The following is an 18,056-nucleotide window of genomic DNA, read 5'->3' as shown; positions in this document are numbered from 1 at the left end:
TAATGTTATAATATTTTGTATTATTTTACAATTTGCCAAATGTGTCTAAATCATCAACTGAGTAGAATTAATTGACTTAAACTTTATATGCAGTAAAATCAATTTATGTGGTTGCTGTCTGTCAATTATTGATTTTATGGTTGAGTCAGTGGAACACATAACCTAAAGAGAACATATAGCCTATAAAGCTAAGCAAGCCTTAAACATACTTTGATCAGTTAATATAAATCAGATTCTAGAGAGAGTTCGTGTAAATTTGACTGCAACAGTGTAATGTTCAGAGTTCAGCTGTGCCTTTAACAAGCACTTTGTCGGTTTTGTTGATCGTTCTTCATGAGCGGTCAAAAGCTTTGCTATGAATTCTGGGAACTGACTCTTTCAAAAAAGATGCTCCAGGTTGTCCTGTACTGATGAAGATAATCAAGGAAGAACCAAGTGCTGTACTTACGAACTTTCTCAGGCAAAACTGACCATTTAACCACAAATTTCAGTTTCCCCTTTATGATTTGTTGCCAGGACTTTAGCGCAGCTGTTGTTTGTGGATCTCTCGCCTTTAACTTTGTCTTCAGAGAGTGAAATGTGTGCTTCACTTGGCTGGTAACAGGTGTTTAACAGGTCCTTTTTTGTTTTGAGACACTTTTTTCGCCCGTTATTTGGTGATGTGCTGAAAAAAATATTTTAATTAGTATAAAGCTGTTTCTGGATCGGATATACGTCTTAATACTTACAGTGAATTTTCTTACAACATTTGAAGCCCTGAAATTAGTCCAATATTAATCCACTCCGAAACATTAAAAAGTTAGCACTTCAAAGGATATTGAATGCGTTTTTTTAATACTAATAACTGTCAGAGTTCCAGAAAATCTGGATCTCTTTGTATAAAAGAAATCAAATCATTATTGACGTTTATTACAACTGAAGTTATGGAATTAAGGATGGAAGAACGCAATAAACTTCCCATTAAAAAGCCATGTTGGGCTGCTATAATTTGGTATGGTGCGGTCCAAATTATCTCTGACATAGAAAGCAGTAAAACTAAAACGACTATTTGAATTTTTCGAGTTGAACGTATCAATTTTTAAATCTGGAAAAAAAGTCTCTTGGGGGTTTGGAGAGGGTTACCTTGAATGCTGCACATGAATCCACGCTACTGTGCAACACCTGGGTTACATTCTTATTAGAGGATCGAGTGGCGCACATTGAAGGCATGTACCATCTGGGGAGGGGCATCGTCGCTGTGGTCGTGTTGGAGTCAGCTGGCTGTGTGAAAGAGAGCGTTTTCATGCCGCGCAGAAAGCAGGTCTGTTGAGATGCGCAGAGCTCCGACGCAGCGGAGGTCGCGAGGCTGCTGGTGAATTACAATTGGGATAGTGAACCATCATGAACGGGCAGCTCTTTTCCGTGGATCTCCGCACATTTTGCCAATAAAAACAAGCAGGAATGATTTTCCTCCCCCTGCTTTCGCTCCAGAGAACCATGGAGACCTCGCAAGGCATCAGTCATGCTCTCTGGTAAGAGGGGATTCTGCTCCAATATGTCCTCTTCCATCCTAAATGGGCGTATTAATTAATAGTTACCAGTACGGCTTTTTTAAAAAATGAGATATTCTCTATAAAATGAAATGCATCGGCCTAAACGCGAGTCCGCAAAACGTCCTCGCATCTGTTCACGCATTTAGCTCGTGTGAAAAGACGTTTGTCATCGTGGCGAGCTGTGACACACCTGCGATGTGTTATCGCTTCCATAATGAGTCCGGTGCGTTTCATTATCAGCCGGTGCGCCGCCGTCTGCAACGGCTATGCAGATGCGGGGATCAGCGCAGACTGGATGTGCGAACGCGTGCTTTATGCTGAGCCAAATCACATGTCCGTACGATGAATGCAAGGACCGCATCAAGTGAGAGCCTTGCGTTTGTGTACGCGTTGTGCCAGAAAACAGTGCAACGGGTCGTTTGTGTGGCACGCTCGTCAGGAGGCAGGGGGTGGCAGAACTGCAAGAACGTCTCAAATTCAATTTTTAAAGGAGTGAAAATGTGTGCCAAGCTTCCCGGGAATGCATAACTTCTCCCCTGTTGCTGTATTGTTATGGAGCAAAAAAAACAGACCCGAACATCTTGTTACTGCCGTCTCCTGGGCCTTATTGCTTCACTCCTCTCATTTATTAATACTGCTCGGTCACATGCAGCAGCGTTAAGCTCCTATTATTAACAGATCCCTGAGCGAGCCTGTCCGTCAGGATCCCTTTTGGTGGGGTGGGCTCGTAAAAATGTGTTGGTGCCTTTTACAGCGAGTCACTGTAGTCCACCTTTTGGCGTTTCTGGGAAACACCTCTGTTTTTTACAAGAGGGTTTTCCTTTGAAGCCTTATGCTCATTGCTCCTTTTTTATTTACAGTTGTTAGTGCAGGGACATGACATTTACAAGCAAAGGGGTTGGTGTGCTGGGAGACCATTCTCATGCTCAGTTTCCTCTTGATCACAGGGATTAGGATGAAACCAGTCATGTTAGTGTTTCTGTTCGCCTGTACAGTACAAAGCACTCCCTTTGGCTGTTGTGTTTCAGTACAGTTCAGTCACATTCCATGGACGTGGACTTTGACCCAGATAGCTTTGTCACAGTTGCATTTTTTTTAATAACATTTAATACCATTGCATCAAGGTTACAATATTTTTTCTTTTTTTTTTTAAACAATCCCCTTAAGACATGGGCTGACACAAATTTGAATGTGTAGTTCTGTAGTAGGTAACTGACAAAACATGCACGTTAAGTACAGAGTGTGAAAAGAAACACTGGCTGCTTGATCTGGTTAGTCGTTTCACTACTTCTTACTAGCACATAGACATAGAGTCAAAATGAGAAACATTTAGCTTCATCTAAAGTATCTTGTTGCTAGAACCAAGGAATAAAGTCTGATCAAGCGACTGTAGTACTACAGATGGGGGAGCGTATTCACCTACTTTTCTTCAAAACACAAAAAAATCAGATCAAGGTCCTTTAGTGTGTAAATATTGAATGTAATGGCGTGGCTGCTGTGGCTGCACTTCATAAGTCTGAGCGAAACAAAAGCACTGAACTCTTTCCAGAATCAGCAAAGTGGATTACAGCAAGCCACAGAGCATTAAAACCAGCGTTGGACATACAGAAATCCCTCCAGGTGTTACAGACCAAAGGAAAAATGTATAGCAATAATCCCCTCGGACATTAGAGTCACATTCCTTTCTTTATTACTGCACCCTCCTCTCCTCCAACCTCAGCTTAGCGGAATCCAGGTGGATAGCAATCACTGGGCTTTGCTTTGTTTTGCCTGTGGTAGTTGTGTCAAACATACAAAGGTGAGCATCAAGGCCCGGGGAGGGAGAGAGGACGAGCTATACGATTGGTCAGCCTTGGCTAAGCTGCCCTGCCTTGTGCTGATAAGTGCATTATAAATCAGTATTTCATGGATATAGAGAGCAAAACGAAGAGATCACATTGGTGCGTGGGGTTGGTTGGAGGGTCACCTGACCCCTGCATAAGCCCTCCATCCACAGTTCTAGGGGTTGCTCAGGTGGAGGCAGCTCTGAATCAGCCGTATGTCTGACCTTGTCCAATCTCTTCTTTGTTGAATCATAAATTACATCTTCCTCCTTCTTACATTTCTATCCCATCCTTACAGGGTCCTTGGGGTCTGATAGTCAATGTTTGGGAGTTGCATTACTGTTCTCCTATAGATTAGATCAGTATGGCTTTAGACACGGAGAAATGCTGTCCTGGTGCACCAGTGAAAGCAGTGAGACACTGCTTTGTAACAACTGACACAGACAGTGGTGCAAACTGTAGTTTTTAACTGTCTGCTGCCTATTAACTTCTCAGGAACCAGCGGGGGATCCTCATGCTAGCCTAACAGGAGCTGTGTAGTTGTAACCCTCCTCTGGTTCACATGTGTAAGTTGACAACAGCAGCAGCTGTGTCAACACCAGCGGTCAACATGAGGGCTGCTGGCCTCACCTGCCCATAGTTAGCTGGAGGTGGGGTTTCAGCTGCTCCTTTATACCACAGCCGCCTGTTGAAAGAGACCAATAAACCTGCTGTGCAGCATATGGTGGTGCTGCAAAAGCTCCTGCCGCACTGTATTAAGACTTGTAGTTTTAAGTCTTGAATATGTGTATTATAAATTCTCAACAATAGCTTTTCCTGTTCCCAGGACTCTTGGGCCACATGAAAGCTGACAGTAGAGAGAGAGTGAATCTGTTTAAGAGCCGAGAGCCATCGTGTTTATCAAGGGAGACGACGCATAAAACTGTTGTCTGTAGGAATGTAGCTTTGCTGTGAATATTTCAAGCTAATATGCATCACTTCTAAGCTGACGAGAGAGCATTATGGCTCCTTGTGTGGACACAGGAGGATCAGAGCTACGGTACGGGCTTCAGTGTTTAGCCCGTCTAGAATATTAAACTCTTCCTCGATTTGCATTTGAGTGATACGAGCTGCACAGGGCAGCTCGCTCTCATCGCACGGCTCATGTTTTCATCGACACGGTTCCTTCAGTGCTATCTGTACCACCATCCACAGCCCATACGCATGCTCGGCCAACAAGTGTTTGAAGCTGTGGTGTTTAAAATCTATATCTCCTCAGATTCTGTGAGGGCGGCTGTGGTTCAGGAGGTCGTTGTCATCCGTTAATCAGAAGGTCTGTGGTTCAATTCTGAGCTACTCCAGTCTCCATGTTAAAGTGTCTTTGGGCAAGATGCTGTACTCCTTTGTGGGTGATAGAAAGTGCTGGAAAAAAGCATCAGACGTATGTCATGTCGGGAAAAGGGTTCATGTAGTAGTGCATTTACCATCTCACTCATGCTTCCCCCCCTGAAGTGTGTTGCAGTCCTGTATTGTCACACCTGTGCCTCTGCACAGCAGGTGCTTACAAAGCTGGCACTTAACTTAAGGTAGTGATGCATCTGATCCCCTCAGGTGTGTTATCTGTTACGTGTGGCCATGGTGGATCTGTTGCAACTGGTCTTCACCTTTCCTCTAGCTGCTATTACACAGTGATTACTGCTATGGTGTTTTAACCATAGCCCCATTGTGGTGTCTTTGCATTCTTTCTGTAGTTATAAACACCTTTATAACAAGATGCACTGTAGGTTCAACCACTGCTGAACAGCAGGAAAAATTAGGAGTAGCCTACAACCAGCCAACAAACATTTCATAGATGTCATTTAGGTGGGTAAGGGATGGTGAATAAAGGTCTTTAAGGTATTTGTTAGCCATGTCTGCTAACCCTCCCATAATAGGCCGCTTTTACCCACAAGTCTAAATAACTGGAGGTTATCAGGTGGGTTTCACCCTAATGTAATAAGCTGGAATGTACAGTTATTCCTATTATTTCAAAGTAAAGCAAATGTACTAGTTGGTTTGTGGTTTGTTGTGGACAAAACTAATGGTACAGTTAAAAATTTCAGGCACAAAACACAGAAAGGGGCCATTGCAGAATGATTTTAATTTTTGCTCAAAGACATTACTCTGAAGAAACAACCTGACATTAACAATTACAAATAACTGAGAAAATTATCCATTTGTGAAGTAATTACACAAAAAAAATGATATTGAAAGTTTCAAGCCCATTTTCATTACGGTCACATTGATTGAGGTCTTCAATTTGTCATCATAATGCGCTGCCAAAACATGTCTGCCATATTTCAGCTGCTATTCAACTGCATAACAGAAACAGAACAGATTATTTCACACACTATTTCATGATTTGGTGTCCCCAATTTATGTGGCACTGAATTCCTTCTTCAGGACATAAATTAAATGCAGCTTGCTAAGGAATTAAACTTTATCTAAGTAAGAGGAAGAATGTGTTGTTTCTTGCTAGGATGCTCATTGTAAGACTATAAAAAGGAAGTGTGAGACGTATTGTTATAGTAGCAAAGATGAACCAGTGATATCTGCACTGAGGACTGAGGTTTTAGTGTTTTTATGATGACAGAGTGGGCACATTTAGTTTTGTTTAACAAAAACAAAAGGGGGGGATTGCACTGAATTTCCTTGGAAATGTTTTGGTTGCTGGACAAAGCCATTCTTAGGGGCATGGCAGCCTTTTGGCTCCAGCTGCCCAGCGACAGTCCAGATGAATACCAAATGTCTCAGTCTCCTCTCGACTGCTTCTCTCTGTGGGTTTACTGTTCGGCTGTTCAACAAAGAACAGACATGACACTGCCTTGTACACTCCCAGGTGAAAATCCCACTTGGTGTATTAGATTAACTGAAAATTTAATCATCATGAACTCGTTTTTGTGTAACAGGATTCATGTGATGAGCTTTTGTCTGCCACTTGCTTGTGTGAAAGGCTCCTGTTTGTCTGTCAATAGGAGGTCAAGCATGCGGGGGTTTTCGCATGTACAGGAGCAAACAGCACTTACTGGTTCACTTCCAGAACAGGAGCCAACGCAAACTCTGGAAGTATTTCAAGTATGTCTTCACAGAAAGTGAGCGTCGTGTTGTTTGAGGCAGGAAAACAGAACTCTAATGTTTCTGGCCTAAAAAAAAGCCAAAAATCTGAGCAGAGCTCTGAGACAGCTGCTCAGACTAACTGATAGATAAATGTTTCCTTTTGAAAGATGGGACACTGGCAGAAGCAATCTTTGGAAATGGTAATTCTGATCCAGCCCTTGAGGCCTTCCATCTAGATTTGTGGGCTGAATGGAGCCGTTTTATGATTTACTCGACTGGCAAGAAGACAGCAGGATGCTTATTTACGGCAGCGATTTGTGAGCAACGCCGAGCGAGAGGTTTTGGCAGAAAACGCGATCGCTATTTTTGGATGTCAAGTCTCTACTGGGCATTAGGGAAGAGGCTTTGTTTGTAATGAATCTCCATTATGTAGAAGAGAGTATATGAACCGAGCCTCACCTGCAACAGTTTAGTAAAAACAGTACATGTCTTAGTTTTTCCCCCCGATTATCTGTTGTTCCTTCTCAACAGATAAATAGATGATTATATGTAGAAGTTTTAAAATGATGTGAATTTTGTGTGAACCTTGACATTTATGACAGTCGCTTGGAGGAAATGCCACTGATTGCATTCTTCGCCGGCTTTGTTACTTATTCCAACACTTTGCTTCTGGCTCTGTTTCTCTTGCTTTTTTTGTGATGGTAGCTTTGAGCTTGTGAGGCATGAAACACACAGGGATTAGATTTCTCCCTCTGTATCTGTCCATACATTATTAATGCTACTTATCTCGTCTCATTTTCCTTCTCTTTGCAAATTAATTGGCTACTAATTGCATCCAAGGGCTAATTTTGGAGTATTTAGAGTATTACTCTCTTTCAGAAGGCCTAGTCTGCAAGTTATGTTTGGACTCTAGATGAACTTACTCTCAAAATGTTCTCTAGAACTCATTAAATCCTAAATTTATAATCTTGCATACCGTCATAACTGGGTTTATTGTGGTTTCATTTAAATTGTTGCTATCACCTGGTGCCTTTTTTTTCTGATCTAAGACATTTTTTTGTCTTTTCTCTTTCTGAGTCAAATATTCTCCCACAAGTCTGTTGTTACAGAAACTAACTCGTAATTAGTGATACAGTTTTTAAATACCTGAGCAGAGGGACAGCAGCGCCCCCTGATGGACCCTTGTGCCATCTGATCGAATGCTTTTTTTTTGTTTGTGTGTGCATGTGTGTGTGTGTGTGTGTGTGTGTGTGTGTGTGTGTGTGTGTGTGTGTGTATATATATATATATATATATATATATATATATATATAAAAAACACCCAGCACGCCCCTGCGGGCGGTTTATCCTTCAAGCTCGGGTCCTCTACCAGAGGCCTGGGAGCTTGAGGGTCCTGCGCAGTATCTTAGCTGTTCCCAGGACTGCGCTCTTCTGGACAGAGATCTCCGATGTTATTCCCGGGATCTGCTGGAGCCACTCGCCTAGCTTGGGAGTCACCGCACCTAGTGCTCCGATTACCACGGGGACCACCGTTACCTTCACCCTCCACATCCTCTCGAGCTCTTCTCTGAGCCCTTGGTATTTCTCTAGCTTCTCGTGTTCCTTCTTCCTGATATTGCTGTCATTCGGAACCGCTACATCGATCACTACGGCCGTCTTCTTCTGTTTGTCTACCACCACTATGTCCGGTTGGTTAGCCACCACCATTTTGTCCGTCTGTATCTGGAAGTCCCACAGGATCTTAGCTCGGTCATTCTCCACCACCCTTGGGGGCATCTCCCATTTTGACCTCGGGACTTCCAGGTTATACTCGGCACAGATGTTCCTGTACACTATGCCGGCCACTTGGTTATGGCGTTCCATGTATGCCTTGCCTGCTAGCATCTTGCACCCTGCTGTTATGTGCTGGATTGTCTCTGGGGCATCTTTACACAGCCTGCACCTGGGGTCTTGCCTGGTGTGATAGACCCCAGCCTGTATGGATCTTGTGCTCAGAGCTTGTTCTTGTGCTGCCATGATTAGTGCCTCTGTGCTGTCTTTCAGTCCAGCTTTGTCCAGCCACTGGTAGGATTTCTGGATATCAGCCGCCTCCTCTATCTGCCGGTGGTACATACCGTGCAGGGGCCTGTCCTTCCATGATGGTTCCTCGTCTCCCTCCTCTTTCTTGGGTTTCTGCTGCCTGAGGTATTCACTGAGCACTCGGTCAGTTGGGGCCATCTTCCCAATGTATTCTTGGATGTTCGTTGTCTCATCCTGGACTGTGGTGCTGACACTCACCAGTCCCCGGCCCCCTTCCTTCCGCTTAGCGTACAGCCTCAGGGTGCTGGATTTGGGGTGAAACCCTCCATGCATGGTAAGGAGCTTTCTTGTCTTTATGTCAGTGGCTTCTATCTCCTCCTTTGGCCAGCCTATTACCCCAGCAGGGTACCTGATCACGGGCAGGGCGTACGTGTTGATGGCCCGGATCTTGTTCTTACCATTCAGCTGACTCCTCAGGACTTGCCTGACCCTCTGCAGGTACTTGGTGGTTGCAGCTTTTCTAGCGGCCTCTTCATGGTTCCCATTCGCCTGTGGGATCCCCAAGTACTTGTAACTGTCCTCTATGTCTGCAATGTTGCCTTCTGGTAGTTCAATCCCCTCAGTTCTGACTACCTTCCCTCTCTTTGTTACCATCCGACTACACTTCTCCAGTCCGAACGACATTCCAATGTCATTGCTGTATAGCCTGGTAGTGTGGATCAGTGAATCGATGTCTCGTTCACTCTTGGCATACAGCTTGATGTCATCCATGTACAGGAGGTGGCTGACAACTGCTCTGTTCCGTAGTCGGTATCCGTAGCCAGTCTTGTTAATGATCTCACTGAGGGGGTTCAGGCCTATGCAGAACAGCAGTGGGGACAGAGCATCTCCTTGGTAGATCCTGCACTTGATGGTGACTTGTGCTATGGGCTTGGAGTTGGCCTCTAGTGTTGTACGCCACATCCCCATTGAGTTCCTGATGAAGGCTCTTAGGGTCCCATTGATCTTGTACAATTCTAGGCATTCCAGTATCCAGCTGTGGGGCATTGAGTCATAGGCCTTCTTGTAATCAATCCAGGCAGTGCACAGGTTGGTCAGTCTGGTCTTGCAGTCTCGGCTGATTGTTCTGTCTACCAGTAGCTGGTGTTTTGCACCTCTGGTATTCTTGCCAATTCCTTTCTGTGTCCCGCTCATGTATTGACCCATGTGCCTGTTCATCTTAGCCGATATGATGCCTGACAGGAGCTTCCATGTAGTACTGAGGCAGGTTATTGGTCGGTAGTTGGATGGGACCGGTCCCTTCTTGGGGTCCTTGGGGATCAGGACCGTCCGGCCTTCAGTTAGCCATTCCGGGTGTCTCTCGTTAACTAGCAGCTGGTTCATTTGTGCTGCTAGGCGCTCGTGGAGTGCAGTCAGCTTCTTTAGCCAGTAGGCGTGAACCATGTCGGGGCCTGGTGCTGTCCAACTCTTCATACTGGAGACCCGTTCTTGGATATCTGCCACTGTGATGGTTACTGGACCCTGTTCAGGGAGTTCGCTGTGGTCTGCCCTCAGATCCTCTAGCCACTGAGCAATGCCGTTATGGGTTGCGTCCTTCTCCCATATGCCCTTCCAGTATTGCTCCGTCTCCAGCCTTGGTGGTGCTGTTCTCTTATTGTTCCCTTGCCACTGAGAGTACACCTTTGCTGGTTCTGTGGAGAACAGCTGGTTTATTCTCCTGCCTTCTATCTCTCTGGTGTACCTCCTCAAGCGGCTGGCCAAGGCTGTGAGTCTTTGCTTGGCAGTTTCCAAGGCCTCAGGTATGGACAGCTTGCTGTATTTCTTATGCACCTTCTTTGTCGCACCTTTCTGCAACTCCGATATACATACATACATACATACATACATACATACATACATACATACATACGCGTATGTACAGTATATGTGTATGTATGTATGTGCTGTGGCTGCTATTTCCAGTGCTCAGTTACAGTTACTTCATGTTACTTGAACCGAAAAATTAGTTTCAGTGATTGGATGTAATGCTTGGGGTGGCTGTAGCTCAGGAGGTAGAGCAGGTCAGTCTACTGATTGGAAGGCTGGTGGTTTGATCCCTGGCTACCTGAGTCTGAATGCCAAATATCCTTGGGCAAGATACTAACCCCAAGTTGCTCTCTGATGCATCCACTGGAGTATGAATGTTAGTTAAAAAGCATAGAAAACAGCTCCGGTGAGTGTGGCATATAAACGCTCCAGGAGAGTAGAAAGGCGCTATATAAGAATCAGCCCATTTGATTTACTTAACTCCTCACATAAGTCCAGTGTACTGGCTCACATTTGGGTATATTTCAAACAGGTTTTTGGCAGATTTCTAAAATATTTGTGTCTTGTACCTCCAGATAACACAAAGCTGGCTAATGATACATTTTAAACCTTCATCTCTCTTTCTCAGGTGAGGGTGTGGCTGAGAGCGTGAATTGTAAAGTCCCCAGAATTACATCACATGGAGGTCAAAGGACATCTGATCACATCCATGGGTTTGGGGGCTCCTGGTGAGTAATGATGACTATTCACAGTGTAAGGATTCACACTTCCATCTGTGGACAAGTCTGAAAAGGCTTGAGAAACCATCAGCTTGCTTGTTTTCCTGCCAGTTTTTTCTCTAGGGAACTGCCAGCTGAAAAAACATCTGTCTTTGTGAAGACCTTTTGTTCACATACTGCCACTACAGCTGCCAGATAATCTTATCAGAGCACTCTGAGAACAGACACCTTCAAAAACACGACACTGTGATACAGTATAAACATAACCCACAAGATTGCGTTTTTAATGAAATCACTGCCAGTTTGAGTCCACATCTGAATTTCACTGTGTGCAAAAGTGACTTTCATGCGTTGTGCCTCCTAGATGTTCAAGGCTGCCAGGATGGCAAGCTGCAGGCTGAGAGGATCGCAAGTCTGCAAGAGAGGAAGCAGGCCTTGGAGGCTCTCCTCAACGCCAGAGTGGGAGAGCTCAAACAAGTCTGTTTGCAGGAAGCTGTGAGTCGATCTCGCTTCATCTTCGAAACGTAGCTCAGCTTAGATTCTCTCTCCGTACACCTCAAGCGATGAGTGGATAGCTGCAGTGTGGTTTAACAGCAAATTTAAGTCTTCTGTAAAAATGAGAATAAACGTGAACATCTGAGCTCAGCTGCAGCTAACAACTTGTTGAAAAGGGGATATTTTTCACAGACAAAATCTTTGCTTGATTGCTTCTGAGAGCCTGTCAGTGCATGTTAATGAATCCGCAGCTGCCTCAGCTTTTCTTTAACAGCTGTTCAACACGTCCCTGTTTTCAGCTGGATGGTGACTCATTCTATCTGTGTGCCTATTTATGGATTCAGAAGTTGTCTGCTCTGTTGTCAGTGTAGCTTACTTAGACATCTGAAGCACTTCTCAACTGCAGAGTTATGGTTCTGCTTTAGAGGTAAATGCTAAACGCAGCCAAATTATTGTTGGCATATATCTCGTGCCATATCTTGACCATTTAAGGAATTTTTATTTTTATTTTTTTTAAGAGACTTAAAGTAATCCGTTAAATGGTTATGACTTTATGAAACAGTTTGCACCTCAGTGGCCAGTGAGAAGGATTTCAGTAACTGGGGGCTAATCGATGTCCTCTACAGGAGCTGACTGGGAAATTGCCACGTGCTTTCCCATTGGAGACAGGAGAGAAACCCCCGCTGGTGCAGCGGAGAGCTGGCCTAGCGCCCATTGCCAAGGCAGAGGTAAGTCAACACCTTGAATATCAATTGTGTTTACGCAGTAGCTGTACCGTTTTGTGTGTGTGTGTGTGTGTGTGTGTGTATACTCAGTCTAACATGGGTGACTTTCCCTGGCAGCAGGATGAGGCTGCCCAAAGAAAGCAGATGAAAGCCATCTTCACGGGTGCTCTGTACAGACACTCGGAATCAGACCGAAACGTTCCAAATAGCAAAAGAACGGTCCATCGGGGCTGTCACACAGGTACAGTACCATGGCAACTAATCCCACACCTGCACACTTAAAGAACAACCCCCCCCCCCCCCCCCCAAAGCTACACAATAACAATAGCACAATGCTGAAAACATCATCTTTGCACTTTTGCATTTTTGTTTACCTAAGCCACCAGGTGTCATGCTGCTTTGCCTACGACCTATATCCTTTGTGTTTCAGAGGACACTGTCATGTCAGAGAGTACAAGCTCCATGTCAGATTCAACATCCCATGACAATGGTGAGTCAACAGTCTCCGTGTGTATCCACATTCACCAAAGAAATAACTGAACCTCTGACCCAACATCATTCTTAAAACATGAGAATATGCAGTGTTATTAATGCTCTGCACCAAAAATTGCACTTTTAAGGCTTTTATTGAAAGTTGACTACATCAAAAGAAGATTTGTTGTTCTTCCTCCTACAGAGTCTTCACCGAGCGTGGCTGCAGACCAGCGATCTCTGTCTCAGCCACGACTTACTGCAGGCAGCCCTGACCACAGAATCAGCAGGAAGCTATCCCCAGTGGAGATTTATTACGAGATGAGGACACGACGCAACTCTGTCACTAGCTCTGTTAGGTGTGTATCTTAAGGTGACCCTGTGCAGCCTGCCTGCTCTGTTACATTCACAGCATAAGCACACAAAAGTAAATGATCAGGATTGTGTGGGTTACAAATGCTAATTGCATCTTGTGATTCTTTGTTTTTTGGTTTTCTTCCACAGCCCAACTCACTCTTTACCTAGAAGTGCTTCTAACGTTGAAGGCAGAAGTGTTCCAGCAACTCCTATGTTGGCCCGAACTGCTCCCATCAGCGTTCATGTCAGGTAATCTGTGATGCTGGGCTGCTTCTGTCTGATGCTGCACACCTCCCGCCTCCTGTGATAACTGTATGGTTGGAAATGGCTTAATGACTTAGCCAAATGAAGACAGAGACTTCAGGTTGTAACTGCGATTAATGTCAAATTCAGCTACCAGCAAAGGTTTTTAATTCTTTGGACTTTTGGCATAAAAAATTTTCCTTTTTTAAAAGGTAACTTTTCTGTGAAATTCAGTTACATGGATTAGCTTAAAGCTGCTGTCACTCACTCTGCTGTATCTAAAGTTCTTTAGTTTCCTCTCTGATTACTTTGCGCTGCTGCTGTGCTCATTTGCTGTGCTCATATCTTAGGTCAGATGCATCTGGTGGAAATGGGCTGAAACAGTGGTCTGGCAGCCTGGATGTGCCGTACATGATTCCGTTGGCTCAAGAAGGTTCTTCCTCTGACCGCCGCAGCTGTCCGTACAGCTCCCGAGCCAGGCGCAGCAACAGCTCTGAGGCCCTGCTGGACAGATCGAGCCTTCCAGACGACCCAGCCCCTAGAAACGGCATGCCGCAGAGAGGAGGGCCCTACAAGAGTTCGGAGACGCTGACAGATGGAAAACTGCGGCATATTCACTTGGGCAGCCCCGAGGGGCATGTGGACAGCTCTGTTGAGCAAGTCAAAATGCGTCTGTCTATGGGTGGCAGGGGAGCAAGCGGTGGCTACAACGAACTTTTGATGGACTATATCTGGGGAAAACAGCAGAGGATGCAAGTGCAGCACCATCTGTACCAGTCCACAGGAAGGATCTGGCAAGACATGTCCTCCCCTCGCTCATCCACTGCAGCAGTGCCTCCCCATGCCAATGGATTTTCCCATTCCCAGGTGCACCTTCCCAGTGCTGCACCTCCCTACAGTCCCATGGTCCTTAGAGGATCCCAAGCTGAACTACGCAGGGTCAAGGTCACCAGAACCAAATCTTGTGGACCTTTTATTCCTTTGCAGCAACATCCCCAAGATGCAATTCTACTATCAGCGTACGAGTCCCCCCTTCCTGTTTCTGGAACCACCACATCATCCATTCCCAACCTGCACCCTTACCAGACTGATTTGTCTGGTCCCTCCTTCAACCGCAGACCCCCACAGTTTTCTCTTCCTACTCCAGAAGACTCAACAAGAAGCCTGCATAAAGCCCTGGCTCTGGAGGGCCTTAGAGACTGGTACCTAAGGAATGCTCTTGGCTATCCTACTGCTGCCCCAAAGGGTCACGAGGCAGGGATCTCTCGTCTTTCACACCCACACCCACTGGTGCACCAGGCCCAGTCTGTTCAAGGTGAACCAACTAACCTCCAAAGGCCTCAGATACCCCAGTCAGCCAGCTTCCATGGCCACCCTCTCCATGGAAGGTCAGTATTTTTTTTTAAATGTGATTCACTAGCTGATGTTTATACTCAGAAAACCTTGCACTTTTCCTAAAGACACAGTTGTTTTCATGCTTGGATTTTAAGGTTATGTACAGCATGGATGCATTACTGAAATCTGTGTGTTACAGATGATTTGTCTGTCTTCTTAGATGTTGGCAGCAATGCTTCCAACAGATGCTGGTGCTGTTACACTCACTCTGCCCCTCAGCCAATCCATCTATCATCCTCTTTTACAACTGACACTGTGTTATTTTCTTTTTATTATTTATTTTTTTGGGCTTGGTCAGCATTATCGCCTGCTGCTGGCAGCGTCATGCCAACACTCTTTGTTGTTCCTGATTGCTTCCAAGGATGGGCCTCTCCAAGCTCTGTTATAGTCTTGCACACTTTTTTCCCCTTTTTTTGTGGGCCCTAAGAAAATTAATTTCTTAGTGGTTTTACTGCATGCTTCTTGTGGTGTTTATTTGTTTCCTCTCTTATTTTTTATTTTTTTGGGAGTGCAATATTGACTTGTTTTACCTCCCCCCACAGGTCGATGGAGTTCTCTCTCTATCAGGAGACATCTGATCCACAGATGCAAGAGGTGACTCCAAAGGAGCCCAGTGCTGACCCAGGCACCTTGGTCTGAAGCAGCAGCAGCACTCATGCACACATCAATGCACTACATACGCAAAAACAGTGTAGCTTCACATGGACTCCGATATACTACTCCAAAAATTAAGGGAACACTTAAATCACATGCTGTATCTCGATGAATTAAATATTCAAACTGAAAGTCTTTATGACACACACTGTGTAATTTGTTGAGAACAAAATAATGGAACAATATAGTTGGAAAGCCTTCTGAAGGCTGGATTCAAAATGACAACAAAAATCAATGTTATAAATTGTTCAAGTGTTCGCTTTATTTCTTTTGATCAGTTTAATTCCACACACAAGTTGATTATAATGTGACCTCAGCAGCATTGAAAAACATGACCACCTCAGCAGAAAGAGACTGAAGTAAATGACAAACTGTAGCTGTAAAGTTGGAAAAAGCCTGGGCAAGCTCCCTGTGTTATACCTGATTTTTGCCAATATCAATGTCAACCCCAGTGTTTTGTGGCTGTACACGGGTGCTGACTTGCAGAGCATCTAATACCAATATGATCATACTCTACTTCACATATAAATATTTCTGGTCCAACGCGAACGGCAAGATCCTTTCCTGAAATCCTGAAAAGTCTGCCGAGATATACTTTTTTACAGAATATATACAGCTGTAAAGTACTATTTTGTATCTTCTGAGATATAAAGAACTGTTATATTAAAGAGGTAATTTATTGCTCATTAACCATGTTATATTCAAAGATGTTATGAGCTCACATCATTTGAGACGTATTACATGCCAGTGAACGTGTGTTTGTAAATTATATAAACCGCAGAAACATGCTTCAGTCCTCATCTGCCGTTAACGTCACAGCCATTTGTATTTTTCATATTTGATAAAAGTGAAGTGGGCCATGAACTGTAGCGTAATGGTGTAGCAGACAGGAGTGCCTAAATGTTTAATATCAAAACTAAACCTTGGTTAGAAAAACTTTAAAGTTGCTAGTATTAAGACTGTGTGAGATTTAGTTTTTAAAAATCAGACTAAAGCGTATCACAGTGTGACTCAGTTTGGGTATTTGGAATGATGTCATTTGTATTTTGGTGTTTTGGGGGTTTCAGCTCAGTGCTGGTTGATAAATGTAGCCTTCTCTGTGCTGACCTTAGATCAGTTTAGGACAAACCTTAGGGCTGTAGTGAGACCTTCTGTATGGCAGTAGCACTTGACTGTGTGACAAGAAATAACTCGTATCAAATTAGTTTTTTTTTCTGCATTCACTTGCGGAGGATTTGATTGTCATACAGAGCACTTTATGAACATCTTAAGCCTTAACCCCTGTGAAATTGTCACCAAGATAGATAACAGTCAATAAGAAGGTTTTTCTTTTCTTTTTGGTCTTCAAACATCTGTTGAAGGTCTGGGTGGTGGTCTGTACATAGTGGCTTGTACTGATGAGTCTCAAGCTAATGTTCTATTCCCATACTAACAATGTAATTTTCCGAACTAACCGCATAATAAGTATAATCAAAATAACCTGCCCTACTCCTTCAACCCCACTTCCCCCCCAAGTGAGAACTATTTAATTGGTTATAAAAAATTGAGGATGACCATGTGACCAGAATAGGGCCGCTGCAGTACTGAATGGTGGTGTGAGCAGGTCTCATACCAGTAAATGTCTTTGTGAGAATACATGCTGTTTGTATTTGTAAGGAATCTGTTTGACATGTTTGCTTTCTTTTAAATATTTTTTTTAACATTGTGTCATGTATCTTTGTATATCAGTAGCATTATTACATTGTTTTCACAATCAGCCTGGGTAGCATTTTGCAATGTACACTACAGAAACCAGAAGAAGTAAACTGAAAATATTTGTATTGTTGTAACAACATAGCATGTTTCTTTCATGGTTTTAATATGATTTTGCCTTTTTTTCTGTATTTGATCTTCAGACTCATCTGAATGTAGTTTTCTTTTGTGTGTGCTTGTGATGTTTTTGCTCAGTTACAAACTGTAGCACACTGTGGAACATGAACCTCGTGTCTACGCCTGTCTGATGGGTTCACATCCTCTGTTTCCTGCTTCATAGAGCTCCTTCCAGCTTGTTAAAGACTGAAATCAAAGACCAAACTGCTGTGCACTGGGGGTCATAAAGGTATTTTTCATATAATGTACTCTAAGTTCAAAAGAAATAATATAAATTTAGCTCTAAAGCAAATGTATTCAAACTATATTATATTTATGAACCTATAACGTTTTGTAGCCATCTACTGTAGCCCTTTCTCATCAGTGCAGGAATTAGTAATGTATGTTTAAAATTTCATTAAGCTGTGTGATATGTTTAATATTTGGTTATACTTTATATTTTCTTTATTTCTTAAAAAAGAAAAGATATTTAAGTGCAGCTGTTTTCTCTTTTCTTCTCTCTTTATAACCAGGCCTATGAAGTTAGGCTAAACAAGGCCTGCTCTGTTCTGTATGTATGAGATCTAAATAAAGTGTCATGTTGAAATCAAAATTCAAATGTGTTTGTACTATATGCAGCAAAGTTGTGCTGAAAATGACCTGTGGTTGTACTCTGTGCTAAACCTACCACTTCTAAACTATTAACCAGAGTATATAATGAAGAGATAAGTGGATTTATCAAAATGGTATAACCTCAACACCAGTGCAGTTCTTGGTAATTGATTAGTGCTAGTGTGATAGGATTTCCTATTTTCCAAGTACACTGAAATGTCTTAAATTATCTTTTTGGAAATGGAAAAAATATACACACATTCACTGTGAAAAATGAAAACT

The 18,056-nt window shown here is 43.5% G+C and overlaps 1 protein-coding gene across 3 annotated transcripts; it reads left to right on the top strand.

Moving 5' to 3' along the window:
• The first annotated feature begins 1,217 nt into the window (after positions 1 to 1,217).
• Positions 1,218 to 17,775, top strand: ccdc120b (coiled-coil domain containing 120b). Of its 3 annotated transcripts, none has more exons than XM_085273145.1 (10): positions 1,218 to 1,511; positions 10,884 to 10,983; positions 11,339 to 11,469; positions 12,096 to 12,197; positions 12,315 to 12,435; positions 12,625 to 12,684; positions 12,871 to 13,024; positions 13,170 to 13,271; positions 13,616 to 14,653; positions 15,203 to 17,775. In XM_085273145.1, exons 2-10 carry the CDS (start codon positions 10,935 to 10,937, stop codon positions 15,297 to 15,299), a joined length of 1,854 nt encoding a protein of 617 aa, XP_085129271.1. In that variant the 5' UTR covers positions 1,218 to 1,511; positions 10,884 to 10,934; the 3' UTR covers positions 15,300 to 17,775. The 3 variants fall into 3 exon arrangements, with proteins under 3 accessions (XP_085129271.1, XP_085129269.1, XP_085129270.1); XM_085273143.1 differs by having other exon boundaries at positions 12,312 to 12,435; XM_085273144.1 differs by lacking the exon at positions 1,218 to 1,511 and adding an exon at positions 9,931 to 10,248 and having other exon boundaries at positions 12,312 to 12,435.
• The last annotated feature ends 281 nt before the right edge of the window (positions 17,776 to 18,056 follow it).

This window comes from Mchenga conophoros, linkage group LG5, assembly GCF_057382185.1.
Source record: "Mchenga conophoros isolate Kocher_MC1m ecotype Shallow Benthic linkage group LG5, M_conophoros_male_GT1.1, whole genome shotgun sequence".
Taxonomy (NCBI): Eukaryota; Metazoa; Chordata; class Actinopteri; order Cichliformes; family Cichlidae; genus Mchenga; species Mchenga conophoros.
The sequence above is the reverse complement of the archived record's forward strand: the minus strand, read 5'-3'. Positions and strand labels throughout refer to the sequence as shown.

Bases quoted from the DNA above. Each gene is read 5' to 3' on its own strand.
- ccdc120b (XM_085273143.1), top strand. From the start codon at position 10,935: ATGGAGGTCAAAGGACATCTGATCACATCCATGGGTTTGGGGGCTCCT. The intron at 10,984-11,338 runs GTGAGTAATGAT...TGTGCCTCCTAG, and splicing joins CATGGGTTTGGGGGCTCCTG to ATGTTCAAGGCTGCCAGGAT. The intron at 12,685-12,870 runs GTGAGTCAACAG...TTCCTCCTACAG, and splicing joins TTCAACATCCCATGACAATG to AGTCTTCACCGAGCGTGGCT.